This window comes from Nuphar pumila, chromosome 7 (genome assembly GCF_984573655.1).
Source record: "Nuphar pumila chromosome 7, dmNupPumi1.hap1.1, whole genome shotgun sequence".
Taxonomy (NCBI): domain Eukaryota; kingdom Viridiplantae; phylum Streptophyta; class Magnoliopsida; order Nymphaeales; family Nymphaeaceae; genus Nuphar; species Nuphar pumila.
Window position 1 is genome coordinate 35,639,205 of NC_143255.1, and position 19,832 is coordinate 35,659,036.

General features: G+C 40.4%; 1 protein-coding gene across 5 annotated transcripts in view; it reads right to left on the reverse strand.

Moving 5' to 3' along the window:
• The window catches only part of DEG7 (DegP protease 7), a 196,239-nt gene extending 176,825 nt beyond the window's left edge, over window positions 1-19,414 (reverse strand). For 4 of the 5 annotated variants that reach the window (XR_016433313.1, XM_090014208.1, XM_090014209.1 and 1 more), the window contains exons 1-3: window positions 18,859-19,414; window positions 9,084-9,154; window positions 5,822-5,956 (exon numbers count right to left, since the gene is read on the reverse strand). Coding sequence is in view for 4 of the 5 variants with exons in the window: in XM_090014208.1 (XP_089870334.1) it covers window positions 5,822-5,956; window positions 9,084-9,154; window positions 18,859-19,147 (495 nt within the window). In the remaining variant the exon portion in view is untranslated. The remainder of the gene's footprint in view (window positions 1-5,821; window positions 5,957-9,083; window positions 9,155-18,858) is intronic. The other variant, XM_090014210.1, reaches the window with a different exon arrangement.
• Between the last annotated feature and the right edge of the window lie 418 nt (window positions 19,415-19,832).

Here is a 19,832-nt window from a genome sequence, read left to right on the forward strand (position 1 = left end):
TATCCTAATTATATATATAAAATATATATTTCTCTATTTATAGGCATAGGGGTAGTTTAGACATTTCACAATTTTACGCATATTCCATTTGGAATATGTTTTGTAATTTTTCTTTTTATTTTTCTTTTTTTTTTGTGGTTTGCGCCACCTAGGGAGGCTCCCCAAAGAGTCGTTGGGGGCTCCCAACGACTCCTTTGGGAGCCCCCTATGTGGCTCCTCTCTTGTGTTATAAATAGGGGTCTCCCCCTTGTAATTCCTTCACTCCTTGGAGGAGGTTATGCTCCATTGTATAGGGTTTTTACCCTCTTCTTCCTATTTCTTCAATAATATTCAACTTATGACTTTAAGTCATATTTATCCCTTTTATGGGTTTATGTATTAGCACTTGATGTGCTTGTGTTGTTCCCTTAAGTGGGTATATTCGCACTTAATGTGCATGTGTATGGGTTCATTATCGAACCTAAAATATTCAAAGTCACTTTCTAACACCTATACCTTTTGTAGTCTTCTGCATATCCTATAAACCTGATTTTAAGGCTTTATCTTGGAACTTGTGCCTTAGTGAGTTGTCAATGTGAACATAGCAAACAGACCCAAACACACGTAATTCATGATAATCAGGTTGTATGCCAAATAGAGAGAAATATGGTAACTTATTTTCTAAAATACTCATGGGCAGACGATTTATCACATGAATTGTGGAGTGAAAAGCCTCAGTCCATAATGATACAGGGAGATTTCTCCCGTGCATCATGCTGATTGCAGTCTCAACAATGTGTTGATGCTTCCTCTCAGAAATCTCATTTTGTTGAGGTGTATGCGGGCAAGACACTCTTCTCTTTATCACATTATGTTGAAGGAAACTAACAAAGTCACTCGAGGAGAATTCACCTCCTCCATCACACTGGAAATTGAGAATGTTGGTAGAGAAATGAGTTTGAACAAAATAATGAAATCTCTGGAACAATCCAAAGACTTCTGATTTGTGATTCATAAAAAATATCCAAGTATAACGCGAGTAACTATCAATGAAAATAAGATAATATTTACTGCCAGAAAGAGAAGTAATTGGGGCAGGACCCCAGACATCTGAACAAATGACCTCAAATGGCCTTGAAGCTCTTTTATTAATGAAAGTGAATGGTAAAACATGACTCTTACATAAATGACAACTAGAACACTTTGTATCAATGACCTCTGAACTCAGACTGGACTTAGGAATGAGATTATTCAAGACAAGTTTTTCAATAAAATGGCGACCACAATGGCCAAGACGACTATGCCAAAGTCTTGGCTTATTACATTCAGAAATAGTAAACACAAAATCAGGATCAAAAAATTGACGTTGGTGAGGCTTCAAGGATGAATAGTCGGAATGAATAGAGGAAGAATCTTCTTGAAAGATGTACATGTTGCCCCATCGTTTTCCTTCAGCGAATGTCTTCCTCGTGCGAAGATCCTTGACATAAACAGAAGAAGGAGTAAATTCAACTGAAGCATTAACATCATCAACAAGTTTTGAGACAGAAACAATGTTCTTTTGAATATTAGGTGCATGGATGACACTTGGAAGATTAAGAGAGGACTTTGACATGGGTATAATGGCATTTCTAATATGTGAGATAGAGTGATGAGATCCATCTCCTGTGACTATGCTATTCTTACCAACATAAGAAGTAAGAGTCAAGAGTTTACCTACATCACTCGTGACGTGAGTAGTTGCTCCGGAGTCGACATACCAAATGCCTTTGTCATTTTGCTTCATATTCAATCCTGCCAAGGCTGCCAACAGCAACTCCTTTACTTCTCCATCCTTCCTAGCCTCTGCTTGTGGGGCTTTCCCTTTGTTTTGAGGATTAAACCAACAATTTGCTTTAATGTGTCCTTTCTTATTGCATAGAAAACAGGTGGGAATGGGTCTTTGTCTTTGTATATTGGGTGTTGGAAGTATACCACGACCTCCATAGGTATTTCTCCATTGGCCTCCCTTTCCTCGAAAGAAACTTCCTCGTCCTCGACCATAACTCATTCTTGTAGCTAGCACATCTTGGGTTACTGAATGTCCATGAGAATCTTCAGAAGATCCTTTCAGAGTCATTTCATATTGCAATAATTTCGCACGAAGATCTTCAAACTTTGGAGGTTCTGGTAAACATAGTAAGGTTGTCGTCATAACATGATAGTCTGGCCCCAATCCACTCAAGGTTTGTTGCACTTTATCTTTTTCACTGACAAGACACCCAACAATAGCCAGATGGTCTGTGATGCCTTTCATTTTGTTCAGGTATTCCATAATAGACATGGAATCTTTCTTCAACATATGAAACTCTCGCTTAAGAAACATAATTCTTGCCTCAGAAATTTATGAATATGTTTGAACTAACTTGCCCCACAGTTCCTTGGCCGAACAATCATCAGGAAGGGCAACAAGGACCTCCTGTGAGAGAGTTGAAGTGATGTATGTCACTAGCGATTGATCCCTCTTCATCCAAGCAACATATTCTGGATTCTTGTGAAAAACAATAGATTGTTCTCCTTTATCATCCGCTTTTTCCTGCGAAATGAATTCTGGAGGCGGTGGAACCGATCCATCCAGATGACCAGAGAGGTCCCGACTCTTTATAAATGGGATGATCTGTCTTTTCCAGGTTAAGAAATTTGAGTTATTCAGTTTTTCAGAGACTAGTTGACCGAGAAAGCTGGAAGGCAGACATGACTGTGCGTGAGTGAAATCCATTTAAGAGAAAACATGAACTGACACTTAGGTATGAGAGACAAAATAAAGGGCTTGGCTAATCAGCTTCACGTGTTTGATCAAAATCACGTGGCTGGACTTCGATAACAGAAAGGTAATCAATTTCACGTGGTTGGATTCGGCTAACAGAGCACTCGGCTAATAGATAGTAGAAACATGTCTCGGCTAACAGAAAAGCAGGAGAAACAGGTTCACGTGTTGGATCAATTTCACGTGGTTGTACTTCGGCAAACAGAAAGAGAAAAACAGAAAAAGAATAATGCGATTTTAGAAAATGCAATCAAAAGTGATTTCAGAACCCACGAAACAGCAGAGGTTAACAGAGATTTCAGAAGCACAAATTGTAGAAAAACAGAAGAACCACAGTGATCTGAAGTAAAAACAGATGTATGATTTCAGATTAAAGGTGAATAAGTTGACAAAGAGAGAAGAACGACCTGTGACCGAGAAACACAAGAGGTCGAGTTTTTCACAGATTCACGTGCCTGTCACCGTGAAACCAAAATCGAGGTTTGTCACAGTGAAACCAAGATTGAGCTTGCACACCCAGAGTTGGTCAGATCCACACGCCTGTCGACTTTCACGTTGATAGGATGAAAACGAGGCAGCTCTTCACTCCCAGACGTCACGCTGCTCTGATACCATGTGAGAAAGGGGTCCTTGATCTCTACACAGACCTGTCACCGAGATATAGAGAGAGAGAGAGAGAGAGATTCTAGAGAAAGTGCGTCAGACCCTTGTGGTTGCGCCTTTCAGTCTATTAATATATATATTGAGTATGTAATTCTAGGGTACAGAAATACCCCTTAATAACATTGTAATTTATATTATACATTGATTGGGTCTGGACCCGATCCAGTATATAGATCGGGTCGGGTCCTGCATATACATAATGATGACTTCTTTTCAGCAGGGGGCTTCGCCCCTACCTGTCGAACATGCACAGAAGCAGGGGCTCGGCCCCTGCCTAATGAAATGCGAACAGGCAGGAGGCGAAGCCCCTGCCTGATGATAGGGAAGAACGAGGTGAGGGGGCTTTCCCCTGCCTGTCGAAAAACAGCAGAGGCAGGGGCGATGCCCCCGCCTAAAGAGCGAAGAGGCACAGGGAGGGGGCTCGGCCCCTCCCCTGCCGAAACAAGGAGCAGGGAGGGGCTCGACCCCCTCCCCCTGCCATAACAAGAAACAGGGAGGGGGCCGACCCCCTCCCCTGCCGTAATAAGAAGCAGGGAGGGGACTAAGCCCCTCCCCTACTTACAAGGGTGCAGGGAGGAGTTGGGCCCCTCCCCTGCAACAAGAGGGTATCGGGAGGGGCTCGGCCCCACCCTTACCAACCACGGCACAGGGAGGGGCTCCGCCCCTCCCTCGCTAAAAAGAGTCGTAGGAAGGGAGCTTTGCCCCTCCCCTGTGATTTAAGGCAGCAGGGAGGCGGCTTGGCCACCCTCCCTGCGCAACCGAGAAACGAGGGGGAAAGAGAGAGAGAAATACGGACGAAAGAGGAGAAGAAGGGGAGGAGGAGGAGCATACCTGGGGAGGCTACCGGAGAGAAGCTCGCAGGAGACGGGAGGTCGCCGACGTTGGTGGCGGCGGGTTGTCGGGGGTCGCCGGTGTCTGTGACAGTGGACGAGCGAGAGGGTAAGGGAGAGAGACGAGAGAGCAGAGGGGAAAGGCGGTGAGGGGGTTTCGTAACCCTCCTCCCGCCTGCCTCACTGTCTTTAATGACAGTGAGAGGCGGTGGTCCGGGTTGGGTCCGGCCCGAATCAATACAAATTTTTTTTTGAGTTGTTACATAAAGAGTTGTTGGGATGTTCCCGACGGCTATAATGGTATTTTACCATTATGCCGACAATACAAAAATAAAAGAGAGAAAAAGTAATAAAAAATATACACAAAAAAGACTAAAGTGCCCCTAATTACACAGCCTAATACATAAATAGAAAAGACCAAAATACCCCTAATGGGTATTATATATATATATATATATATATATATATATATATATATATATATATATATATATATATATATATATATATATATACAACTTAACAATTCCCCATGAAGATTCAGACTCTCAGAGCCTAATTGGATCTGATACTCTGTTATGAGATCCAAGTTGGATTGGAATACCAAAGGGACCACTCTTCAAAATTCTGACAAAGTATGAGTTCAAGAATGACCTAACTCATATCCAACCCATTTGATCTTTAGGTTTCAGTATCAACTCAGACAGTCCAAATAAGTTATGGTATTAGCACTAGATGTGAAAACGCTAGAGTATGATAAAATGGCAAACAGATTTATTGGCCAAAATAAACTGCTTGAAATATAAGCTCTTACTCTAAAAGCAAAAGAATTTATGCTAAACCACAATTGTGGAAGTCTTTATCTGTGAACCTACTGAAACCTTCTGACCAGACATTCACCCATTCTTGAAGGCCCAGCACTAATGTAGGTCAATCATTTCTTTTGTCTCTATCATTTAGGAGAAAGCCATTTGCCAAAGCACCAGCTGTCAACTTATTATTCCAAATTCTCTTCACATAGGGCCTATTTGAGTAACCTATAGGGAGTTAGCCTCAAAAACCAATAGGAGAAATGTTGCATGGTCCAGCACCTTTTTGTGTTTACTTAAGAGACGTAATCTTGTGCTACAGCTAATGACACAGCCTACCAGCCTTGTTGCTTATTAGTTCAGTCTATGATAGATCACAATTTATTTGTTGATATCATCAATGCATCTTGTGTGCCAATACAATTCATATTTATTGGTATAAACTTGATCCAAGTGCTCATATAACAAAGAGTAAGAGAATACTGAAGCAGTTTGTGTTTTTTCAAGCTAAGTCTATACAACTTTATGTTGCACCACTTTATATAGAAGCTTATATGGGACACAAGATGATTATAATTCGATTTTTTTCTCTTGGTCATCATGCACTTCTTCAGAGTCCACATAGGTGATCATTCATACAGTACAGGAAACATGCATGTGTCCACACACACACACACACATATGTGAAGGAAACCAATTTTGAAAGAGCTATTTGAATAGTTTAGGTTATGCACCTTCTCCCCACTATCATTGCCCACAACTCGAATCTCCAGTCCAACACATGCAGCTTCTGGGCAAAGAGGAATCTCCTTATAACTTAAGAATTTTATTCCAGAAGGGTCATACCGGAAGAAGCCAAAATCATGAATCTGAAAGGTTGGACATAAATGCAATATAAGCATGATTCGCTGTTAGTTGTGCAATGTAGATAGTAAGAATGCAAATGCTCATATATGCAAACCATGCCTATAATGTAATAATCCAAGAACTTCAAACTAAAAGAGAATACATCTTGAAGCTAATACCAGTTTGCTTCCTCCTTGATAGAAGCAAACATAAGAAAAGAGTATGAGTGTGCTCATGTGGTAAACAAATATGATGTTATCATGTTACTATGCATGTTAAAGGCATTCAAGGTTGCTTACCTGACAAAACTGTGTTTAGTTCAAAAACTAAACATAAAACTCGCATTCCCATCACACAATAAAACAAATTATGTTTGAAAAGGAAATTAGAAAGTCAAAACTGGATGGTACCCTATGTCACATGGGTGCGGGTGGGGGTGAGACACGGGTGCGAAGCAATTTTAAAAATTTTGGACACGGGGACTCGGCTATTTATATATATATATATATATATATATATATATATATATATATATATATATATATATATATATATAAGTGCACAGACTGTGCACAGCCAGGGGCATAGCTAGGATTCATGTGAGTGCAAAAAAAAAAATGGTGTGATAGTCTGGGGTTTGGGGGCAGTGCCCCAAAAAAAAAATTTTTTGAGATAAAATAAAAAATGGCTACAATTATTAATAAAAATCTATTTCATATGGACAAATCAAACTATTTGCTGCAGTCAGGGCTGGGCTAGGACTGGGCTACAGCCCAGTTCTGCGCCCCCCCCCCAGCTCCGCCTATGGTCACAGCACAGTCACAGTGCACAGTGCACAGCATAGTCACTTTATATATATATATATATATTAAAAAATATAATAGAAAATCATTTTTTTTAGTTTTTTCACCTTAAAAATGAACGAATATAGACTCGGTCAACGTTGACCGAGTCCAAAATGAGGATGGACTCGGCCTCGATTCGTTGACCGAGTCCGGACAGTGTCCTAAGCCGCGCCCGTGTCCGCACCCATGTCGGGGCATGTCCAATTGGGTGCGGCGCCTCCCTAGTCGAGTCCGTGTGACTTAGATGGTACCTTGATTGTCAAAGGTGGCGCCTAGGCAGCCTAGCCCCATCCCCACCGCCTGGGCTTTTGAATTTCGGCAGTGGGGCCCTATTTTACCACCTAGGAGTCGCCTAGCTCGCTTAGGCTGCTGCTTATTATTGCTCTCTCTCTCTCTCTCTCTCTCTCTCTCTCTCTCTCTCTCTCTCTCTCTCTCTCTCTCTCTCTCCTTCCTGTTTTTTTTCTTCTCTTTTTTTTTCTTCTTCTTCCTGTTTTTTCCTTTCTTTCTTTTTTTTTGTGCTTTTCCCTGTTTTTTACTTCTTCTCTTTTCTTTTTTACTTATTTTCTTCTTCTATCTGTTTTTTTTTTCTTCCTATCTCTCAGTCTTCTTGTTTTTTATTGTATTTCAGTTATTATAATATGTATATTATATATATTTTGTGTCTGTGTATTTCATTTATATAGATATTTCTGTGTGTGTAATTCATATATAATCAGTTTGACTGTTTCTGAGATATTTTTGGTTGACTGTTTCTGAGTTACATTTATGAGTTATATTTCTGGTTGGTTGTTTCTGAGTTATTTATTTTTGTGTGTGTAATTCATATATAATTTTTTTTACTGTTTCTGAGTTATATTTCTGGTTGACTGTTTCTGAGTGATATAACTTATATTTCTGGTTGACTGTTTCTGAGTCATATTTCTGAGCTATATATACATGTAAGTGTGTAATTCATATATAATCTGTTTTCTTATCTTTTTCACAGTTCACACTTCACATGCACACAAACAGATGTTGATGCACGCATGTGTATATATATATATATATATATATATATATATATATATATATATATATATATATGTGTGTGTGTGTGTGTGTGTGTGTAATTCATATATAATTTGTTTTGTTATCTTTTTCACAGTTCACACTTCACATGCACACACACACACTTATTATTATATATTATATATTTTGTATTTTAGTTATTATAATATGTATATTATAAATATTCTGTGTTTGTGTGTTTCATATATATATATATATATATATGTGTGTGTGTGTGTGTGTGTGTGTGTGTTTATTGCTTTATCTATTGCTTATTGTTGATTGATTTTATGTTGTATACATGTTTGTTATTAATTTTAACTGTTTGTTTACATATTTTTGTGTAGTTTTTTTTTTAATTGGGGTACTGACTAGTCCGCCTAGGCTCCGCCTATCGCCTTTGACAACTAAGGATGGTACCCGCATTTGATGTTAGTAGGCAATAAGGTGTAGGAAACAACTTACGTAATTGTAAGCAAGAGGTCACAATAACCAATATTGGACAAACCAAGATGAGGAACATGAGTTGTAAAGGTATGACCACATCCAGAAGCTAGACAGAGCATACTTTCTATCCATCATCCAAAAGAAATATTATGTTTCACGCTCCTAGGGGCTCCTCGTCTAAACCAACCATATGCCCACCTCCTAAGGTTTTCTTATTGAAGAAATTATTCTTAGTCATGTAAGACAAAACTTAAAAAAAGAAACATACATGCAGACTGCATAGTGGTTTCTGTTGTAATAATGCAAACATCATGCAAGAAAATATTACAACTAAAAAAGATTAACCAGATTAGTTCCCAGCATCATTAAGGAAAACAGCATTGTGTTGTCATTGTAATTCTAGTTAAGATCATCGAAAGAAGACCATTCTAGTGATTAACCAATTAAATTGGCCTCATGGGATTACTTGTTTATCAGCCAGCTTATCAATTTGACAATGGAATAGAAGATGCATAGAACAAAGTCACCATTCTAAGGTATTGGAAGAGATGCGTAACTAATAGCCATAAGAAATAGCGAAAGATGGCATTAGTATTTTATGCTATAAGTGAATAAAGCATCATGCAAGAGCACGCACATAATGGTCAACTTTGTGATGGATGATTAAAAAATGAACCTCGAGTCAAAATAACTGCTCATTTTAACATGGGATAACTGCTCAATTTATTGTATTATGGTTGCGCATGTTGCTAGTATTCTTTTATGATGAAACATTATGAGTAAAAAAATGTCAAGCAAAAGAAAGGCTTACAGGATCTCGATAAATAGGGTGAACAGGAATTTCTTCCCTGTTGACAAACATAGCTTCTGCAACCACAGGTCCTACCAGAATAACAGAATCAACAACAGTCAATTATACAAAGCAAGTAAAGAAAATATATCCATGCAAGTACGATAGTCAGAACTGCTTTTTCTCCAGAGAGCTGCAAACAACTAAAGTGCAACTACAAAGGGCTAGAAAGGATGCCAATACTTGCAAGAAAGTTCAGACTATGAGAACTGTTTACATTAATGATCACAGAAAGATCATATCTTTGGCATGTTTCAGCTACAGTTCAAAAAACAACATGCTAAAAAGTTAAAGTGCATAAGAGCTTATAAAGTTCATTATGAAAAATGTGATAAACTTCAAAGAAGCTGACACCTAAGAAATGGAAACACACTTCTTAATCCAGAAAAAAGATCGAAGTAATTTTACAGTTTCTAGGACACGGGCAAGGTTTCCAAAAAGGATTGCTATGAGCTTAATCAAATGATAATAATTTAGTTTGATATCCTACACAGGCAGTACAAAATGTGTCATATGGAAGTGTTAAAAGCAATAATGAATGTGCATGCAATCATGAGATGAATCGTGACTTCATGCGCAAGATTCAAAAGCAAGAAATTGCAGAGGCTTTGAAGAAAATGCAATCCAAAAAGGCAGTTGGCCCGGATGGTATACCTATCGAGGCTTGGAAATGCTTGGGTGAGAAAGGTTTAGTATGGTTGGCAGATCTTTTTAACAAGATTTGGCGGACAAATAAGATGCCTAATGAGTGGAGGAAGAGTACTTTAGTGTCTCTCTATAAGAATAAGGGTGATATACAAGATTGCACAAACTATCGTGGTATAAAACTCATGAGTCATACTATAAAAGTTTGAGAGAGGGTGATTGAGTATAGGTTGAGGAAGGTTGATATGATATCGGAGAATCAATTTGGTTTTATGCCTGGAAGATCAACTATGGAAGCTATACATCTTCTTAGACAACTTATTAAGAGATATAGAGAGGGGAACAAAGATTTGCATGTGGTTTTTATTGATTTGGAAAAGGCATACGATAGAGTACCTAGGGATGTTCTCTGATGGACAATGATGAAGAAAGGTATCTCTCTCAAGTACATTAATATAATTAAAGATATGTACGAAAGAGTAGTAACCAATGTCCGCACTTGTGGAGGGGTGACAAACAATTTTCCTATAACGGTTGGGTTACATCAAGGATCTGCATTTAGCCCTTTACTTTTTGCTATAGTGATAGATGAACTTACGAGATCAATTCAAGAAAATGTGTCGTGGTGTATGTTGTTTGCTGATGATATTGTTTTGATTGATGAGTCTAGAGCTGGGGTTAATGCTAAGTTAGAATTATGGAGACAGACTTTGGAAGCAAGAGGTTTTACATTGAGTAAGAGTAAGACAGAATATATGGAATGTCAGTTTAGTAAGCAACGAAGTAGTGAGGAGAGTATAGTGAAGCTTGGTGAGCAAGAAATAACGGTGGATGACTGTTTCAAATATTTGGGATCTATAATTCAAAAGAATCAAGAAATTGATGGAGATGTAAATCATAGGATTAAGGTTGGGTGGATGAAATGGAAAAGTGCAACTGAAGTATTGTGCGATCGTAGAATGCCATTGCGGTTGAAGGGGAAGTTTTATAGGACGACAATTAGACCTGCTTTACTATATGGTACGGAATGTTGGGCTGCCAAGAGACATCATATTCAAAAAATGAGTATAACTGAGATGCGTATGCTTCGATGGATGTGTGGAAAGACACTAAAGGATAAGATTCGGAACGAGGAAATACGTAACAAGGTAGGCGTTGCATCCATTGAAAATAAGATGAGTGAGAATCGTTTACGATGGTTTGGGCATATTCGGCAAAGGCCTAATGATGCTTCGGTTAAAAGGATGGAGAAATGGGAAAATATATTAGCTAAAAGAGGTCGGGGTAGGCCTAAGAAGACTTGGATGGAGATGATAAGAAAGGATATGAATGCTTTGAATGTCACCGAGGACATGACATTGGATAGAAATGATTGGAGGAGAAGAATTCATGTGGAGGACCCAAAATGATTTTCTTTTTGGTTCATATCGCCGACCCTAATTGTTTGGGATGAAGGCGTTGTTGTTGTTGTATGCAATAATCATCATGTGATTGATGTGATCATTATGTTAGATTTATATCTGTATTGGATATGGATCCGATTTCAGGATCCATATCCGAACAGATCCAAACGAATGTGGCATACTTGTAATTTCTGTGTTGTTTTATTATAAATACATACAGCAAAGAGGGTATCGATATCATGTACCCTATTTTCCCATTCAGCATCCCTTTTCTTTCTCTCTCCCTCTTCTCTCTTCTCTTCTCCCTAATTTGTATTTTCAGGTTGAAGGCAGATCTCCAAGGCTTGAAGGTGCAGATTCTAACATGGTATCAGAGCATCCGTGATCGATCTTTTCCCTGTATTCACGCCTGTCACGATAGAGCAAGTCCTCTTCACGATCGAACGAGTATTCTGCAGGATCAAGCGAGCCTTCACGCCCGTCGCGATCGAGCAGCGAGTCTTCACGCCTGTTGCGATCGAGCGAGCATTCTTCAGCCTCTCAGCCACGATTGATCACGATTAAACCTCGCTCCACCGAGCCACGACTGATCACGATCAGATAGTCTTCACGCCTGTCAATCAGACCTCGCTGGTTCGCTGGTTTTTCTTCTTTGCAGCTGCCAATCAGATCTCATTTCACCGAGCAACATCACGATCAAACCTCGTTCCACCGAGCATCTGTGGACACGCAGTCAAGTATTTTTACCTGTCAATGACTGCTGAGCATTGACTATCTCACTCCAGTTGAGCATTAGCAGTCGAGCATCCTTGCCTGTCCACGTCTGCTGAGTATTGAACTTCTCATTTTTTTTTTTGGCCGAGTATTATTTTTTTTTAAGGGCAATATTATATCAGCATCATAATGTCTACCCTCTCTTCGAGTTTTCTTTCCCAACTCATTTCCCAAAAGTTAACCCATTCCAACTATTTGACGTGGAAACGTCAGATAGTCCCTTTCATTAAGAGCCATTGTCTGTATGGTCACATTGATGGCTCCACCCTAGTCCCGCCTGAATTCATCTTGGGTGAAACAAAGGAGGCTACCAGTTCAGGGACCGCTACAGATAATATCCCTAACCCAGCATATGCTGTATGGATGGCACATGACCAGGCTTTAGTGGCTTATATTACTTCTACTCTCTCTGAAGAAGTACTTGCAGGCATTGATGATGATATCTCGGCTTTACAACTATGGAATACACTTGCAAAGACATACTCTCAAGTTTCAGAAGCTAGATATCTTCAATTGAAGCGTCAATTTCAAAGTATCAATAGAGGCTCTAGATCTGTACTTGAGTATCTTTATGAAATTAAAAATGTAAGCGATCAACTTGCTGTTATAGGTCATCCTATTTCAGACAAGGATAAAGTCCAGCAGGCCCTTAGTGGTCTAGGGTCAGAGTTTGATATATTTTGCACTGCCCTAGAGGTTCTCCCTGTCTTACCCTCTTTTGAAGACTTAAAGGCAAAACTGATTCAGCATGAGGCTAGTAGAGTTCACAGGCATGATGCTTCTATTCCTACTTCGGCTAGTATTTTAGTCACCTCTACACATGGTACGTCAGGGCAGCGGGCACACATCTTGGGTCATACATCTGGACAAGGAAAGGGTATTCTCCCTACTCCTCAGGGCAGCACTCATGTTAACTTGCCGAAGCGCATCCCTACATGTTTTTATTGCAACAAGAGAGGACATGTTAAATCTGAATGTTGGCACAATCCTCAGAACAAATCTAAGGGAGGTCGACGTGATCACAGGCCAAACCCCTCTGCCATTCCTAGATCGTCTTCCTCCTCCTTCACACCTGATGCTCAACAACTCCTAATGACGGCGATTTCTAATCTGAATCTCAAGCAAAACAATGATGGTGTATGGTATGTGGACTCCGGTGCTGCCGCTCATGTGACTGATGATGCAGGTAAACTATCTAGTGTTTCTCCATACTTAGCAAGAGGTTCTGTAGTTACAGGTGACGGCACCCATCACAAAATCACTCACATTGGAAATGCACATGTGTCTTTGCCAAATACTTCTCTTCCTTTACAAAATGTTTTAGTTGTTCCTAATGTTAAGAAAAACATCATTTCAGTATCTAAACTCATTGATGACTCTTCCACATCAGTTGAATTCACTCCTTCCTCTGTTTTTGTCAAGGACCCTCTCACCAAGACGATATTCGCTGAAGGAATTCGTGAAGGCAACATGTACGTCCTTAAGGAAGCTCCTCCAGTGTCCAAGTCCAGTCCGCTTGTTTCTCCTTCAGTTGATCCGAATGAAGTCAATTTGACTCAAGTTGATATGCCGACCATTTGGCATAATCGATTAGGCCATTGTAGTCATTCTTTTATTGCCAGTCTTGTTAATAATGGATTGTTACACAAATCCAGTTTGAAATCTGTTAGTGAGTCAGGCATGTGCTCAAGTTGTCAACTCTGTAAGAGTCATGCTCTTCCTTTTAATTCCATAAATAAAAGAGCTTCTAAATTGTTTGAAACGATATACTCCGATGTTTGGGGACCAGCTCCTGTCTCATCTCCTTCTGGCAGTAGATACTATGTCATTTTCGTTGATTCCTTTTCTCGCTATACATGGATACATTTCATAAAACACAAATCTGAAGTGTTTCATCTATTTACCCAATTTCATGCCCTCATCCAAAATAAATTTTCATCCAACATAGTGCATTTTCAATGTGATGGTGGTGGTGAATATTTATCATCTGAATTTACCGAATACTTGCTGAATCATGGCATCACTAGACAGATATCCTGTCCACACACACCACAGCAAAATGGCATTGCAGAACGCAAGCACCGACACATTGTAGAGACTGCCTTAAGCATGCTTCATGACACTGATCTCTCTATGACTCTATGGACTGAGGCATTTCACACAGCTGTTTATGTTATAAATCGACTGCCTCTAGCTCTTCTCGCTGGGAAATCTCCTTTCTTTCTTTTGAATAATGAGCATCCTAAATATGATGAGCTTCGGGTTTTTGGATGCATTTGCTATGTTCATGTTGATTCCAGCATCCGGAACAAATTTCAGACACGAGCTATAATGTGTCAGTTTGTGGGTTATGCGGATCATTATCGAGGCTATAGATGCTATAATCCCCTTATAGGTCGTATACATGTTTCAAGACATGTCGTTTTTGATGAACTCAGATTGCAATTTCATACTTCATCCAAGGCCGTTCATGATTCAGCATCTAGACTATATGATCCATGGCTGTGTTCAAATATCTTAAGTGGTGGAATTCAACCGACTGTTTTTCCAGTTTCTTCTGACAGTACTCACATTGAAGCAGATATGTCTGATGCCCAGATGGATAGTACTCATAATGAAGCAGACATGTCTGATGCTCAGATGGATGATCCTCCTTTAGACAGGTTCTCTGGCTTGGTTTATTCTCGTCGCACTCCTGCCCCTACCATTGACTCTGCCATTGTTCCTTCTCATTCACGAAGGTCCACTCGAGCAAGACATCCCGTGGATAGATGGATAAGCTATGACTCTTTCACTTTGGATTTTCAACTTTTTATGACCAGTTTGCATAAACAGACTGAACCAAAGTGTTATTCTCAGGCCTCTCACAATTCCCGTTGGATTGAAGCCATGAATGAAGAAATGGAAGCCTTGAATGAATGTCAAACATGGGAAGTCGTTCCTCGACCAAAGGATAAGAATATTGTTGGATCCAAATGGGTTTATAAAATCAAATATAAACCAGATGGAAGTATTGATAGGTATAAAGCTCGTCTTGTAGCCAGAGGTTTCACTCAACAACATGGGGAAGATTATGATGAGACTTTCAGCCCTGTTGTTAAGATGAGTACAATCCGGGTTATTCTCTCTCTTGCAGTTACTTTTGGATGGTCATTACATCAACTTGATGTCAAAAATGCTTTTCTTCATGGTTTTCTCAAAGAGGATGTTTACATGGAACAGCCACCAGGATATGCTACTAGTGATCCTAATTTATGGGTGTGCAAGTTGCACAAGTCATTATATGGGTTAAAACAGGCTTCTCGTTCATGGTTTGAAAGGTTCTCTCTTCACATTCAAGAAGCTGGTTTTCAGAAGAGCGCCCTTGACCATTCTCTTTTTATCTATCACAAAGGAGGGATCACTACTTGGTTATTGATATATGTGGACGACATTATTCTCACGGGTAATACTTCTTCTCATATTGTCCAGATCAAAGAAGTGTTAGAACAACATTTCAAAATGAAAGACCTTGGGGACCTCAGATACTTTTTGGGGGTTGAATTAGACAGGACTAAGGATTCCCTTACCCTCTCTCAGCACAAATATGCCCTTGATATTCTTACATCCTCTGGTATGACTGATTGTAAGCCCACTAACACACCCAGTGTTTTGCATACAAAGTTGAACGTTTCAGATGGCAGTCCTCCATATCCTGTTCCTACTTTTTATCGCAGTATTGTTGGGAAACTTCAATATTTAACATTCACTCGTCCCGACATTGTATATGCCGTCAATCAGGTTTCCCAGTTTATGAATGCTCCCACAGATGCTCATATGGAAGCTGTCAAGCGTATCTTACGTTACCTCAAGGGGACCATTGGCGATGGACTTACTTATAAACGCGTCTCTCCTACTGTGGATGGCCATATTATCTCTACATACACTGATGCTGATTGGGGAAGCGATCTTGATGAACGCCGCTCTGTTTCTGGCTATTGTGTCTTTCTTAATTCTAATCTTGTGTGTTGGAGTAGTCGCAGACAACGCGCCATTGCCAAATCCAGCACAGAAGCTGAATATAGGGCCATGGCTGCTGGCACAGCCGATGCTACTTGGCTTCGTCATCTTCTTGGGGAATTGTCTCTTCCTATTGCTCAGTCTAACATGCTTGTTGACAACCAAAGTGCCATCAAAATCTCATTCAATCCCATCCTTCACAGTCGTACCAAACACATTGAGATTGATCAACATTTCATCCGTCAGAAAATAGAAGATGAGGAAATCTCCCCTGCGTATATACATACTTCTGAACAAGTTGCTGATCTTTTCACCAAAGGACTTACTGGATCACAGTTTTGGTATTTGAAGAACAAGTTGGGCATGATGAAATATCATGCACAACTTGAGGGGGGATGTTAGATTTATATCTGTATTGGATATGGATCCGATTTCAGGATCCATATCCGAACAGATCCAAACGAATGTGGCATACTTGTAATTTCTGTGTTGTTTTATTATAAATACATACAGCAAAGAGGGTATCGATATCATGTACCCTATTTTCCCATTCAGCATCCCTTTTCTTTCTCTCTCCCTCTTCTCTCTTCTCTTCTCCCTAATTTGTATTTTCAGGTTGAAGGCAGATCTCCAAGGCTTGAAGGTGCAGATTCTAACACATTATTGAAAACTAGTGGCTGAAACCCAAATTTACTGATGTTAGTTATAGAGAGAGAGTTTGTTTTTCCCGAACTGAGCCTTCGGAATAGGGCATGTGCAGTGCGGAGCTCTACTAAGTGGAAAATGCATCGAGTGTAGGAACGTGCGGTATGTGTTAGCTTTATCGATAATGTGCGGTCGTAGCATGGCATGCGATAGGCAACGGTATCGTTATTGGTACAACGATGTCTGGCGGCTCAGACGTGGAGCATTGTTTGGTTAATTAGTGTCAGCGGATCAGAGGATGTTGCTTTTAGGGATTTGGTTAAGGACCTCTCAACTTGAATGAGTTTTTCACGCATAGTGTTTGGATGCACGGGAGTGCGTGTGGGTTAGGAGTAATTCCTCCAGGAATCACCTTAGGTGGTTTCAACCGAGTATGGTGACTCGGGAGTGCGTGTGGGTTAGGGGTAATTCCTCCAAGAATCACCTTAGGTGGTTCCAACCGAGTATGGTGACTCGAGGCTAGGCGAGCGAATGCCTAGGAGCCGACGAACGAGTCTGGGTGGTGCTCTTCGCTATAACATACAATCATCAATTGGTATTCGAACTGGGGGTCACAAAGTCTTGTCATTTCTGTGACGAGTGATGCTAAGGCGTGCCCATGGAGTTGCAATACGCTCCATGGCACACAAGGCTAAGGCATTTGTGCACTTGCTAGCCGGTATGGAACGGCTATCCACATAAGTGGCATGGGCCAAATAGAATACTCATTTGGAGATGCGCTTGATCAGCTTCTGCTAGACAGTTGTGCACGAGGTGGTACGCAGGGCCAATGAAATGATTCAGCACATAAAAAAGTGTTGGTGCGCAACCTTTGGCCGTTAGGCTAGCTAGACTGGGCAGTTTGATGCAACGCAGGGTTGCAAAAAATTCTATGCTCGTGACAAATTGGCATTAGAGCAAAAAGATTCACGGAGACCTTTTTATTCGTTGAGTATGACACTGATGAAAGTCATGATGGTTTGTCCTGTTTATGCAAATTTGTGCAGCTGAAGTATGGTTGACCGAGCGCGAAAGCAAATTGTTGGCAAAGTGGTATGGGTCATATTGTTGATGGTAAGCAAAAGTGTAATGTTGTTATTCAGTTGGCTAAGATAATATATATAAGCTAAAGATCCTTATCAGTTGTGTGTTACACTCGCAGGTGGAGCGTGGTGTTTGCCTTATACATGAAGAGAATGCATGTTGGATTCGGCTGGATGGATTTACACCTTTGAGATAGGAGACTCAATTGAACTTTTATGTTCTCTCCCGAGATTATGGGTTAGCAGAGTAGTCATCTTGAGCAGAATGTTCGTTGTTTTGGTCTCTTAGTTTGGAAAATCCTTTGTGCATTGTGTGTAGAAAAAGTCGATGTTCGTGACTCGTTAATTTGGTTCCTACAAGAACGTGTTTGCTAGCTCTGGATGAGAGTTGCAGCATACTGGTTCCGAATGTGAGTTGACGGCAAGTTTGTCGTGCGGACAAAGACTTGTGTATGAAAATACTGGAGTCCCACGAACAAAGAATGTTCGATGTTGATAGAGCAAAAGATCGTTGTGTAAATTATTTGAGGCGCGTTGAGAAATGAGACTGGGCATGTTAAAGGTTACAACGATGGTTGATAGAAAGAAGAACAAGTTGAGTAAGGTGAAAAAAAGAAGACCAAAGATAAGTGCAAAGGAAAATTGGTTGTCTTCTTCTAATCCAACGAACCCCCACCAATCCAACCAACCCCTTAGGGGTCAACAGCACAAGCAATATAAACAAGATGAATTATTTGTGTCCAAATTAATCAGAACTAAGTTGTGTCGAGAAAATAAATAGTAAAAGATTAGTGGATTCCTGGCGTATACAAAGGACTGCGGTTTGTGCATCTCCTACCTATTTATCTGACTCTTCACTCTTCATCAAGAAAATTCATGCAAAAACGCTGATGAAATCGATTATTTGGACAGTTTGACCAGCATTCTAGCATAATTTGTGAAATGGAAGAAATATTCCTGTCACTATATTAGCTTTCATCATCTTGGTTACCAACTATACTCATAAAGTGTACTTTTTTCGATTTAGTAAAGTTATATATAAGCAAAAACGCCGAATTTGATAGTGGTCATGATGGCAACAATAAGAAAGACAACGAAATTGACAACGATAACTACCATAGTCATCATGTAACATGGAAAAAACACTAGGTTGATACTTTACAAAGAAGACAGGCGAATGAGATATACCTGGCTTGACAACATGACGATTGGTGAGGATGATACCGCGCTGCTTATCGACGACGAACCCGGTTGCATAGCTCGAGCCTGCGGACTCCGTATCGAATGCCCGGGGCGCCATCGTCCGGAGCACGACGACGGCGGGGACGACCTTGCTGAGGGCCCGCCTCCAATCCTCGGCCGTCGCCAGGTTCTGCTGGAACGGGGGCTCGATCTCCATGCCCAATTCCCCCTTGATGATGCTCGACTCGACGCTGGCCGCCACCTCCGAACCCAACCGCTCCAACTGGTCCCCCATCCCTTCAGCTGGATCCCTCGATTCGTTGAACGACGTACAAATTCTCAAGGAACGAACGACTAACTCTAGGGTTTTAGCGATCGGAATACGAGGGAAGGGGAAGAGGAAAGATTTTTCCCCAAGTCTAGGGTTTCCTTCCGCTGCAACTTCCTTCCAGTGGCCGTAAAATCGTTCTCGCAGAATTCCGGCCGGGAACCGGAGGCAGTGAGGAGGGAAAGAGCTCGCTCTCTTGAATGGAAGCCGAAACCTCGTTTGGTTTTCCACTGAAATCGTGCTCTTTTAGCGCTTGAGTGATTTAAAAAATTCCAATCCGCTAATTACTATCTTCCTCTTTTCTGATCCCGTAATGATTTTATGTTTACAGTTTCCTGTTTGGGTTTATGTAAATGGATGAGGATACCTTTGGTAAACAGTGTTTACTTCAGGTTTTTCAAGTTAGTCAATGGTAGATGTCAACGGATACACTATACCGAATCCAGATCCGAATCAGATTTGTCTGATTCGGTAAAGCAAACAGGATCCAATTAATAATCGGATTCGGATTCGGATTCAGTATGCAGATTATCTGAATCCAAATATGAGACTAAAGTCTAAACCGAATCATACTATGGCAGATTATCTGACCTGATTAGTTACATAAATATATCAGATTAGCTAGTTGGATTGGTTTCGGTATTACCAGCTT